Source organism: Belonocnema kinseyi, chromosome 10 (genome assembly GCF_010883055.1).
Source record: "Belonocnema kinseyi isolate 2016_QV_RU_SX_M_011 chromosome 10, B_treatae_v1, whole genome shotgun sequence".
Lineage (NCBI taxonomy): Eukaryota > Metazoa > Arthropoda > Insecta > Hymenoptera > Cynipidae > Belonocnema > Belonocnema kinseyi.
Window position 1 is genome coordinate 61163824 of NC_046666.1, and position 13823 is coordinate 61177646.

The 13823-nt window shown below is 27.0% G+C and overlaps 1 protein-coding gene across 2 annotated transcripts in view; it reads left to right on the forward strand.

The window, feature by feature from the left end:
- LOC117181534 (E3 ubiquitin-protein ligase RNF185-like) overlaps positions 1–10765 on the forward strand; it is a 14344-nt gene extending 3579 nt beyond the window's left edge. The window contains exons 2-5 of one of the 2 annotated variants that reach the window (XM_033374318.1): positions 1630–1790; positions 5032–5163; positions 5800–5972; positions 9509–10765. In XM_033374318.1, coding sequence (XP_033230209.1) covers positions 1642–1790; positions 5032–5163; positions 5800–5972; positions 9509–9606 — 552 coding nt within the window. In that variant the 5' untranslated portion in view covers positions 1630–1641 and the 3' untranslated portion in view covers positions 9607–10765. The remainder of the gene's footprint in view (positions 1–1629; positions 1791–5031; positions 5164–5799; positions 5973–9508) is intronic. The other variant, XM_033374320.1, reaches the window with a different exon arrangement.
- The last annotated feature ends 3058 nt before the right edge of the window (positions 10766–13823 follow it).

A 13823-nucleotide genomic window follows, 5' to 3' on the forward strand; every position in this document is an offset into this window, starting at 1 on the left:
AAAAAGTTCTTGTAATCAGCCGAGGAATACGCCTGAATTTTTCCGGAGCGTTTTGAGCAAAATTTTGAATTTTGCAAAAATTGTTCATATGCAAAATCCAAAGTTTTGCTCAAAACGCTTCGAACAAATTCAAGCGTATTCCTTGACTGATTACAAGAACTTTTTATTCCTGATGATTTTTCCGAAAAGCGCATCGTTTATTGTAAAAAAAATCATGAATGTTTTCACAAAAATTTTGCCGTTAAGACGCCATTTTGAAAATACTAAAACGAAAAATCGATCTTTGAACCATGGATTCTCAAAGTTTAGACATTTATTCCACCGGTTAGTAAGATTCCAGGTTAATTACAGACTCGAAAAGCTTTGGAAAATGGTAGTGGCGTTTTGGCCGTTTAAGGGTTAAAGGTCCCTAGAAAAAAACGTTAAAATCCTTAGAAATCTTTGAAAATTTAATAAAATTCTTTAAATCCTGTAAAATTTCTTCAAAACCCTCAAGATCCCTTAAAATTCTTGAAGATTTAATAAAGCCCTTGAATCTTTGTGAAATTCCTTTAAATACCTTAAAATCTCTTGAAATTCCATTTGATTTTTTTTTTCAAAGTTCTCTAGAAATTTTGTGAATTTTTGTTTAATCCTGCAAAAATTCTTTGTTGAATTTTAATAAATGATGACTAATTTTTATCTGAGAAAGAATTACAATACTACTGTTTCCAATTTTTAAATTAATTTTTTCTTTGGCAGAAATAGTTAAACTAATTTTGATAAAGAAAACATTTTTGAAGCAAATATGTATATTTGAAGATTATTGACTTAATTTCAAAATTGGAAACAGTGAAGTTGTGGAGAATACTTTCGCGTAAAGGAACAATAATTTCTTAAAGTTTGACCTTTTTTAAAATTGATAAGAAGTGATAATAAGAAAAAATTAAATTATGTACAAAAAACATTATTCAAATAATTATTTTTCGTGACTTTCAATCTTTTTTTTTCATATAAAGTAATATTTTTGTTTATATCATAAATCTGAATCGTGAACTGCCTTAATTGGTATTTCAGTTTAACAATTGTTAAAAAGAAGGGGCGAAATTTAATTTATATATAGATTTTATTACTTTGTTGTAGTTTATTTGATTACATATTATTTAAAAGTTATTTTGGAAATAAAATACTGTCTGGTATATCCTGCTGAGTATAGCTTTATTAACAGTGAAAATCTTGAAACTACAAAAAATTATTTATGGACTTGGAAGTCTCGTTAACTCAACAAGTCTATACTTTTCCTCAACATTTTTATTTTCCGTCTCTCTACAATGATAGACAAGTCTTGGCTAGGAATAAAAAACAATGGGCATTTGAATAATGAACAGTTGGCCTCGGTAATTGTATTTACAATCTAACCGTATGATACGTTTTCGTCAAATAAGATTGTGCGAAAGAAAAATGGTGATTGTAAAGATTTTAATTGATATGTCTCTTTATCTGTGACGTAATTTTCAATGATGAGAACTTTTTTCACAAAGATATATTAACTTTTTTTGTTTTATAAATGCTCGACAAATTTATCATTTAAATAAAGTGAATCAGTTTTCGTGTGAATAAAAAAAATAATTAAACTTTTTTTCACGGTAGACACGCCTAAAAATGAGCCAAGCGGAGGAACAAGCTGGGCCATCGAAGCCCTCGGGATCTGCGACGGAGGAGAAAGAAAAAGATGATCGAACGTTCGAGTGTAATATTTGTCTTGATACTGCCAAGGATGCGGTAGTTAGCATGTGCGGTCACTTATTTTGGTAAGTTTTCTAATTTCATTTCGATTCCAATTTTAGTTTCAAGGAGGCTGGTGAGTCTGAACTCGATAAAATTCGAGTGAGACTAAAACATTGAATCAGATAAATGATTTTGCAGATTAGCCACAGGTCAAGGAAATCAGGAGAAAGTGCGGGAATTTTGTTAGTCAGGGAAAAGCCAGGGATTTTTACAAAAATACAAGTCAGAAAATTCACGTTTTTTAATTAATAGCTTATTTTAGTCACTTTTCTTTCAATAAATTAAACCATGGGGTAATTATTGTTGTATTCAGGTCTATACCTATTCCTAATTTTTTTTAAATTATTTTAGGGTATTTTAAAAGATTTCAAGAAATGTTAAATGTATTTCAATAATTAAAGGGGTATCCAAAGGATTTCAAAGATTTTACGGTATTTTACCAAATTTCAAGGATATTAATGATTTTAGGGATTTCAACAAATTTTCATGCAATGAAGTAGCTATTAGCACCCTGCAAGTTGCTATTTTATGATAAAGTTTAGATTGAAGGGTCAAATTCATCCCTAAAAATGTTGTTTAAATTATGAAACTCTCAGGAAATATTACCTTGCTGACGACAATTCTCACTGTTGGAAAAGATAATTTTAATACTACTTGTCCTAGAATTAAAAAATAATTTTTCGAATAATCGGAATAAAACACTTTATAGCAACCTCTAAATATTTTTTTAAACATTTAAAAAAACAGGGAATCATTTTCTTATCAAAAGAAAGAAATTTCAGATTTAAGGTTTGAAATAATAACAAATGAAGGATTTCATGATGCAGTCCTAAAAAAAAAGTTGAAAATTGAAACTTGAAAAAGGATCTTAAAATGTACCGAAAATTTATATAAGTTACCAGTAAAGTATCGAAAATTATGGCAAAGTTTATGGAAATTTATGGTAATTATATCGTATTCGTTAATATTCGTATGAAGCAACAAATATTGACCAAATTTGGAGTATTTGTAATGCTGGGTAGAATTTCTGTTAACGGTGTGATATTTCAAATTCTAATACTGGTATTTATCATTTTCTTTCCGATTCTGATAGAATTTCTCGCCCTATTTCGGAATCTGTTAGAAATTAAAAAAAAATTTAAGTAACGAAATACCTTTTCGAGATTTTTATGAAAATATGTATTTTTTTAGGATTTTCTGTAGGATGTATTTTTTCACAACAGCAAAATTTTATGCTGTGATGAAAAATAAAAAACGACTTGAATTAACAGTTTTAACAATATTTTTGTAACATAATAAGGAAGTAAATTAGTTTTAGACAAATAATTACCTTTTCACAAAAGGGCAGAATATTATGAAATTATACTATTTACATTAGAACGAATCTAGAGAAAAAAACGTTGGAATTTTGAATAAATTGATTGAATATTTTCAGAAAACCCGTCGCTATTTTGTCATTTTTTAACTTTTTATAATGTTGCGATGAATTTCGATAGGGGAAATAAATTGCATTAGAATCAGAAAAAGTAAAAAGTCTATATTATATTAAAAATATCACACTTTTAAGAAAAATTTGGACCATTTTTTGATAATTTGCTTTTTCAATTTTTAAACTCAACTTGAATGTTCAAGTAATCCCGACGATCACAATAATCGTAAAACTTGGTTATAATTTCAATTTATTGTTTAAAAATATGTTAAAAGTAGCACATTTTGATAAAGCTCTCTGGGCATTCTAATCAAATTCCAGGATTTCGAAAAATTTGAAATAGATTTAAACAAATTGAAGGAATTTTAAAGGATTTTCACTTATTTTTAAAAAGTCTAAGGAATTTTCAAGAACTTCAAGAAATCTCAAAGGATTTCAAATGATTTGAAATATTTTACATTATTTTAAAAGATTCCTTTGTACAGAATTTTAAAAAATGTTTAAAAACTTTGAAAGGATTTCAAAATACTTCAAAGAATTTGAAATATTTTAAGGTATTTTAAAAGACCTTAAGGCATGTTCAGAGTCCAAGGATTTGAATTTACAAGACTTGAGGAATTTCGGAGGATTTCGAAATTTTTGAAGAATTTTTCAAACATATTAAAGAATTTAAGGATATTTTTAAATATTCAATTAATTAGGAATTGATATCTCTAATTTGAACGAATTAGAAAGAATTTGGAAGGTATAAGGGTTTAAATTTTTAAGATTTCAATACATTTGAGATATTATAGAACATTTAAAAAAGCTAAAGGGATTTTAAAGGATTTTAAATATTTCTGGGTAATTTAAGATTCAACTGAATTTTTAATTGATTTAAATAATTTAATGAAATTTCAAAAGATTTGAAATCTCTTAGGTTATTTTGAAAAGTTAAAATAAATCCAAATAATATCCTAGATTTTCGGAAAATATGGAACGTTTTTATATGGCAAATATAGTTTTAGGGTATTTTGAAAGATTCCAAGGGATTTTATCAGACTTTCGAGGATTTCAATGATTTTAATAACTCTCAAGTTATATTAATAAATTTTCCAGGATTTCAGGAAATATTATCAATTTTTATAGAATTTCAGGTAATTTTGTAATTTTTGAACGGATTGAAAAGAATTTATTTACAAGAATTGAGGGATTTCCTAGTATTACAAGGATTTAAAGAGATGTTCAAATATGTTCACTTACACTTCTTTTTAATTTAACTTCGATTTTTATAAATTTAATTGAATTCTTCTTATTGTTCGTAATTTCCTCTAAATGCACTCCAGTTTTACTTAAATCAATGCAATCTTTTTTGGCTTGCTTCGAAATCATTGGAGTTCTTTTGAATTTAACTTCAATTGTTTGAAGTCTCATGAATGGAATTCTTTTGAATTCAAAAGGACCATTAGTCACATTAATTCAAATTAGAAACTTTATGGGTTAGAAATGACTTAATTTTGAACAACTTTTTCGCTTTAAATTGGTAACTTTTTTTCAGTTTGCCAAGTAAATCAGGTTGTGTCAGTCCTGATATTAATAAATTAAACATATATAAATTTAAATTGCAAATTTTTTTTCATTTATAAAAGATTCTATATTAAAAATGTTACAAGATTAGAATTTTGGTATTTATGTATTAATGATCAGGAAAAATGAAAAGTTAGTCGGGAAAAGTCAGGTAAATGCAGACTGAGAAACTTATTATTTCAGGCTCGCTGGTTACGTTCAGATGCATTTGAGTTCAAGGTACAATTACACTCTATTAATTTTATTTACTTCAATCTCTCTTTTTTTAGCTGGCCGTGCCTCCACCAATGGCTTGAAACTCGTCCTACGAAACAAGTTTGTCCCGTATGCAAAGCTGCAATTAGCAAAGAAAAAGTCATTCCATTGTACGGGAGAGGAGCTATGAAACAAGAAGACCCAAGGTATGTAAATAATTTTGTAATGCATTAATGAATATTCTTAACATACAAAATTTAATGAGGAAAATGACACTTCAAAATTTATCTGAAATTTATTTCATGCCACGGTTACGTTCTTAATTATTTCTCGAAAACTAACTGAGATCCCATTGTGAAATTTACTGGGGTTTTAGAAGATATTGTAAGCTATCTATCAAAAAATAAAGAAAAAAGTGTTTTTTTTCAGAAATTCAGTTAAAAATTTATTTTTAAAAATTCAAGTTTTTGAAATTTTTTTGTCAACAAAAATTTTTTCAATACTGCATCTTATTACGAATAATTAAAAAAAGCACATTAAAATCATCAAAGTTATGAGTTTTCAAAAAAAGAATTTTGAATATGAATAGCTCCCAAGATTTTGGAATGTTTCAAAAATCATTTTAGAGTTTTTCTTTCAACACCTAAGAGAAGAAATACTACCGCTTTCATCAAGATTACTAACAGCAGCTTAAATTTGTCAGATGATTTGACATTGAATTGCGAATGTAGATAACAAATCAGGCTTTAATTAATTATTTGGTTACTTTATCTGTCGAATGAATCAACTTTTTATTTTATTTTATACTAACATTTTATATATATATATATATATATTGACAGAAACAATGTACCACCACGTCCTGCCGGACAAAGATCGGAACCCGAAGCAAATGTCGGATTTCCTGGTTTTGGTTTCGGAGATGGAGGATTTCATATGTCGTTTGGTATCGGTGCTTTTCCATTTGGATTTTTTACCTCTACTTTTAACATGGGAGATGCACGACCTAGTACAGGTAATTTAAATTCTGCTATTTAATTTTGTTAACTTTTATAAGCAAGTGGATAATACATACACTGAAAAAAATGGAAAAGAATAGTTGCTAAAAGTGATCACATTTTTTTAATTATTCTTGGACAACAGAATATGTGTAAAATTTGAACTGAAAACTGTACGATCATTTTAAGAAATCATGCGCCGATGCTGAGACAATATAAAATCTCAAGAGTCTAAATTAGTTTTATAAGAATTTAATTTTTAAAGGAATTGTTGAAAATTTTTATGAGCTCTCATGTCGTGTCATTTCCCTGTTTTTCCCGCTTCAGAAACAACCCTGTTCAGACTCAAATGATCTGTAATGGATGAAGAAATTGAAAAGGAAAATTGAAGAAAAAAATTATAATTTAAGCCAGAATTATCGTCAGAAAATATGTCCTATTTTTGTATTTATAGCATCTCACTAATAGGGCTCGTACTCGCAACTATTGACACTATTTGACCTTTTTTTTTTAGCGATTCTACTATTTTTCCATTAGTTAAAAAAAAACGCCAGTATTTACTCGTAATTGGCTGCTAATGCCACTGATTCTACACTTTAATTTTGAAATTATTTTCGAAATCCTTCTCTAATTGGCTAAACTAACATGTTTACTATCTCAAGTGCATAAATATATGTTGGGAAATAGTGGCAAAGGCTAATATATACACAGAACTATTTTAAATATTTTAAATTTATTCTGTACTTCCTAAGTTTTGGATTTTACGACATTTTTTTCTTTGTTCAACTTTTAGAAGAAAAAGATTTCCATATTGCACCGATTTAATTTTTAACACTTATTGGTTAAGGCAGTTTGATTTAATCACATTCAAGAGTAAAAAATAGCAAATACAATCCTTAAAATAAATTTCAAATTTAACAATATTTTAATGTGAGGAGGGACTTCAAGAATAAACATTGCTAAAGTAATAAATTCTTCTTTTATTCATAATATACAAAATTTCAAAAGTTTTCTGTTTTTAAAATGTTTTAAATTAGCAATCCTTTCCAATTTATAAGAATTGAAATATAAAATATTCGAGTTTTGAAAAGAATGAAGATGAAATTAAAAGAAAGGAAAAATGGAAATTTTTGGGCTGCGGAAGAAGTTAAGTTCAAATTTTAGAAAGAAATATTTTACACTTGGAGAAATTCTTTCATTGAGGAATAATAATTAATATATGGACGTCCTCAAAATTAGAGTGTGTTGACTCTGCCTCGAAAGCCGTGAAATCTGGAAATGTCAAGAAATTTTTTTTAAAGTCATTGCTTTTTTTGAGAGCTTGCTTAATTAAATTTTTTTTAATTGTAATCTAAAATTGAATAAGAATGATTCTTTAATTATAAAAGTAGCTTTATATGAGGGTATTTAATTATTTTGTTGAGACTTCTTTTTTGTGGTTTGAAATTAATTTTTTTGACTGAAAATTGAACTATTATATCTTTGGTGGAAAATTGATCGTTTTCAGTTGAATTTTCAAGAGTTTGTTTGCAATTTTCTCTGTGTCCTGACTGGAAAAACTTTCTTCGTTGAAAATTCAACTCATTTTGAAAATTACTCTTTTTGGTTGAATTCAGCAGTTTTTTATTGAAAATTAAAATATTTTTCAGTTGAAATGCTATGAACGACCACCTTTCTCGTTTAAAAATTCATAATTTTAATTAAAAATTCATGTCTGGTTGAAAAATGAGCTGTTTTATTGAAAATTCGTTTTTAATTAGATGAAACATTTTTTTTATGAAATTTAACTATTCTAGTTGCTTCGTGAATTATTTTGTTTAGATTGTGCTTTTTTGGTGAAAATTAATTTTTATTAATTGAAAATGTAACTATTCCAGTTGAATATTTCAGCATTTCAGTTAAAAATTCATCTTTTTGGTTGAAAATTATTGTTCTTACTACAAATTTAACTATTTAATTTTTGTTTGAAAATATATCATTTGTCCAAGCTTTCAAAATTAAACGTATTCATTAATTCCCTAGAAACTAAAAAAAAAATGTAAAAACATTTCAGTAAAAAAACTTGTCGTAGAAGAGTACAGTCGTTCGTTCGAATTTTCCATGCATATTTGGACACGTTTAGAACATAAGATTTTTTTTTAAATAAAAAAAATTGAACTATTCATCAAAACAGCATAATTTCCTTAGATTATTGCATTAAAAAAAATCATTCCTGTATCCAAATTTGTATTAAAAATTTCGTATTTGAAGGAAAAAGCTGTATGGAAACGGCCTTTCGGCGAATTTCGTATTTCTGATACTTACTTATCAAAAAACGTGATGACACAATTTCATATTATGCAGTTATTATTCTTTAATTATAGTTTTCTCTTCTAAAAGTCTCTATTTTTTCTGTTACGTCACTGTCAGTGTAAAATTTAGAATTTTTAAAAAATTATCCTTAAAAAAATCTAGAAAATATCAAATGATAACAAAAAATCAAAGTAACCCTTCTATAAATTAATTTGAGAATAATTGAAATAAAATTTATTTTATTAGTTATTTTTTTTCTATGCGTAAAGTGTTTGATGGAATTTTCTTCTTTAAAACTCAAAAAAATTACAATGTGGAGTTCTTTATTTGCAAGTTTTACTATAAATTCCCAAAGAAACCAATTTGTCGGGCTTTCATGCACTTACGACACTTATGCGATTTCTTTAAAACCTGCCTAGTCGATTCAAGGCCTACATATAAGTTTATTGTATGTACAAATATCCATGCTACTGTTTTGATACTAATTTTTAACTCATTAAGTCCCAAAATAAAGAAATTTCTCTCTTACGTTTCAGCTTGAATAATTTTATAAAAACGGCAAAGAGTTTATTCTAAAATACTCTTTTCTACTATTTTTGGGTATACTCTAAACGATGCAAAGGTTTAAAAAACGGAGAATATGGAATTTCCATTAATAATTAACAAATTTAAAAAAATTCTTTTTTTTCAATCAAAAAAATAGAGGGGGGAAGGCATTTTTATAGTCGCAAATATGCACAAGAGTGCACAAAATGTCTGAACTTTTCAAATCCGTTGAGTTTTTTATCTACGATTTTCTAAAACGTAAAAAGGTATTTGGATAGTTTATTTGAAAACAAAATAAAAATATTTATTCCTATTTTACGTCACTTTCACACCAAAATCCAATGCAGTGAGTGAATTATTGTTTTTTTTTCCAACGATTGAGTGATTCACTGATATTATCTTCATAAAAATAAAAGTTAATGTTTACTGATTTTCAATTTTACATGAATCTGCTGTGTAACACTGAAGTTGAAGGATAATAATTGAAGTACAGTGGAAGCACGGTTATATCCTTTCTCACTTGATTTCTTTGCCTTTTTTATAAAATCATTTAAGCTCAAACGAAAGAGAGAAATTTCTTCGTTTTGGGACTTAATGGGTTAAAAATTCTGCCACTAGTGACTCTATTTATGATCTCGAACGTGATTATGAGCCTTGTAGTAATGAAATATGCAACAAAATGTAAACTTGATGTAATAAATGCAAAAATTTTCAGCGCCTCGAGGTACACCGCAATTTGAAGAAGAGCAATTTCTGTCGAGGATATTTCTCTGGCTGGCGCTGATGTTCATTTGTTGGCTTCTTTTGGCGTAACACCATTCCTAAAAAGGCGCTTTCTAATTTGTAAACCCACCCGAAAACCGGATCTAGTACATTCATCGACCGCGTTTTACTTCTCCAATGAACCAATGATCCTTTTTAATTGCGTTTGAGTGACACGGTGACAGTGAGTGAAAGGTTACCCAATAAATTCGCATTAACTGTCTTTCTAGAAAAGAAACAGTGTAAATTTGCACCAACGTTAAGCTGACAATGTATGAGCATAATTATGAAGAAAAAATGGGGTGACTCGCTTTCTCGAGTCACTGTCTCTTACATGAGAAATCCAGGTAATCGTCGCAATAAAAAATGTGATAGCGATTACTCAATTTTATTATATACTTTTTTTCAGCTATAAGCATTAAAGCAATGTTTCTTTAATGGGTTTGTGAGTACTGATAATGTGTACATACTTTAAAAATGAGTAACTAGATGCGCTGATTACTGTATCCAAAATGCAGGATATTTTAATCACTTAAGTAAATCACTATAATACCTGCATCATAATTATAAAAAAAAGGCTAATCCATTCTTTTATGAAGGAAAGGACTTCAAAAGTGTATATAAATTAGTTTTTAAGATATAAATATATACATAAATATTAATTTCAGATAAAAAAAATCGTATGGAAGTGTTGAGTGTTGGAATGTGATTGGTTTTGTTAGTATTGCTTAAAATTGATTTTATAGAAAGATTGTAATAGATAAATGACTTTTGAGCATACTGGTGAAACCAATCCTGATGATAACAATATGTTAAGAATGATCTTTCAACCATGCAAATGAATATGTAATTTTATTATTTAATAGAGTTATAGTTATTATTGCTAAGCGGAAAAAATCAACGATACAAGACTCGATTTGTTTCAAGGCCATTTAAGAAGTGGTTCAAAGTATTCTTTTACTTTTTAGATTTTTAATTTAAAACATAACTTCAATTATATGAATTAATAGTTTATTCCTAATGTATATTCTCTTTCTCTCTCTCTTCTTTGATATTACATTCCAGTGTAAGTTGTTTACAACAAAATTATAAAAGAAGGAATTAATGTTCGTGGCAGGTACGATGAACAAGACTGTTTTTCAATTCAATTTTTCGAGGTTGATGATTGTAACGATAAAAGGAATAAATGGCATTTAGCATATCAAATCGTCATATCTGGTTTTTATTCGAAGAGACCATTTTTAATCCAACTATTTGCCTCCCTCCATTTTGTATTAAAAAAATTTCCATGTTTCAGCCAGATCGGACGGCAAAGGCTCGGAAAACCACAAGATTATCATGCGAAAATTTTTGTGTTCGGTAAATTAAGATTCATATTTCTGGGTTTAAACTTAGCTTGTAGAAGATTATCAGAATTTGTTAGGAATCTCCAAAGAGTAATATCCACAAAATTACTTTAATATTGACCTTTTATCTCTAGGTGGGGGCAGGAGAACAAGCTTGTAATAATAAATGGCACAATTTGTACATAGTATAATAATATTATACTAAATCCAAATTGTACATAAATAATAATAAATGAACGATAAATAGTAAATAATAATAAAAAGATGTATGAAATTCATGTTGTTCACAAATAATTAAAAATAATATTTTTAATATTTCACAGATTTCTGAATACTTCCGAATGATTTTACAAAGATTTCCATGATTTTCTATGGATTTCACAAAGGTTTAAAATATTTCATAATGATTTTGAATAGTTTAAAAATATTTCACAAAAACTTCAATGATTTCAAAAATATATCAATTACATCAAAAATATTTTCAAAATATGTCAATGATTTTCCAAATATTTCAAAGATTTGGCATATTTCTCAAAGATTTCGGATAGATTTATAAGATTTCAATCATTTTTACAAATATGACCAAATATTTGAAACGTATGTCAAATATTTTGCGAAGATTGCGGATAGATTTAAAGGTTTCACAAAGGCATAAGTTATATCCAAATGATTGCAGAAAGATTTCAATAATTTCACAAATATTTCGAAATGGTTTGAACAATTTCACAAATATTTCGAAAAGGTTTGAACAATTTCACAAATATCAAATATTTTTAATATTTTACAAATATTTCGGATAGTTTAAGAAGAATTCACGAAAACTTCAGTGATTTCCCAAGGATCTCAAAAATTTCAAAAATATATAAAATACTTCAAGAATATTGTACAATGATTTCCCAAAGATTTAAAATATTTCGAAAAGGTTTCGGTTAGATTTATAAGATTTCAATCATTTTTACAAATACGACCAAATATTTCACGAAGATTTTACGACTATTTCGGATAAATTAAAAGATTTCAATGATTTGAAAAATAAATCAAAAATATTTTAAAGATTTTGCATAAATTTCTGATAGATTTAAGAGATTTCAATAATTTCAAAAATATTATCAAATAATTATAAAATATTTTAAATATTTCTGATAGATAAAAAGATTTCAATGATTTCCCAAAGATTTTGGGTTAATTTAAAAGACTTCTCAATGGTATTCCAATTATTTCAAAAATATTTGAAATATTTCGCAAAGATTTCTGGCAGATTGAACAGATTTCAATCATTCAAAAATATTCACAAATTTTTTTAATATTTCGGATAGATTTAAAAGATTTCAGAAACTCCAATCATTTCTGCAAATTTTCAACAATTTCATATTTACTTCCAGATATTTCAAATATTCTACAAAGATTTCAATGTGGTTGAACTTCTGAACGTTCAAATGAATTAAATTGTTTGCTGATGAATTTGCAAACCAGGAAAAGTGCTAAAATGTTCGCTAATTTATATTGGAAATAATGTATTATTGAAAGATAATTATAATGCATAATTTAAATTGCAGTTGGGAACAATATTTATGGGTGAAAGAGAAATGTCGAAATATATTTCGTTTATTTGAACGTTCCGAACTTCAGTTACATAAGATTTCAGTGATTCCCCAAAGGTTTTAGATCGATTTTTGGAAAAATTCAAACGATCTGGTGAATTTAATCTGATTTAATCATTCGATTTCAGATGTGGGCAAATTAATAATTTTCCCCTCCTTAGGCAATTTACGAGGGGTTATCGCCCACTGTACCCCCAAGGGCTCCACCGTCTGTGGCTCGGTTTATCTCTTTTTTGCCTTTAGGATACCGTTCTACAATTGGATAATCATTAATTATAAGTATACATACATAAAAGTAAAATAATAAATTCTAATTTTTAATGAGTAGGGTGGTCTCCTCTACATTATTTTTGATCGACAATTAAAATGCTTTTTAGCATTCATAAATAATTTCCACTTGCTCAAATTAATTTTTTCCTACTTATTGAAAGGTTTTTTTACGTCTTATCGGATAATTAATAATTTATAGGAAGACTGACCTTCGTTTCAAGAATTTATGAATTATTTAAATTACTATTATTATTATTTACTTACAACTTTTTCTCAACAAGAGGTAGAAAACTCTAGTTTTTTTTTTAATTTGGTCAAATTTTTCGCTTATTATTGAACATCTATTTGAAGTTCTGAAATAAATGTTTAAAATTGATCTTTTTCTGTAATTAACGCGGTAATTTCTCATTATTGAGCACATTTTTTTTTGAAATCATAATCCAATTTTTTTAATCAATTTATTAAAAAGTAATTGTAAATTTTGATGAAAATACAACAAAAAGTCTTATTTTTTCGAAATTTGGTTAAATGCTTGGCTTATCGTTACATATTTCAATATTAGACCAAATTTTTAAACATTTGATATTTATTGAAACAGTCTTTTACATTGGTAGAGAGAAGTATATTTTATTAAGATTTCTTACATTTTTGCTAATCAACTCGGCAGGCTGATGAGTATTGTTCTGGAAGCTGAAAGTTAAATTTATTTCACGATCAATCTCAAAAATTTGTTTAAATAAATAATTATTTACAGGATTTGTATAAAATTTGAATATTTAACAATAAGTGACATACTTAAATAAATATAGAATAAAATAAGATTTTTTATCGCATTTCCATAGAAACATATAGTTCATCTTAATAAATTGTTTAAACAATTGGATAATTTTTCTAACAATAATATTGTTCCTGACAATGACAAATTATTGCATTCATTAAAGAAAAATATCAATTTTAAACATTTATTTCAGAACAAATTCGATACTAAAGAAAGTTATTTAAGCAAATATAAATTTGTAAGAAGAAAAATTGTTTTCTACCACTTTTTGAG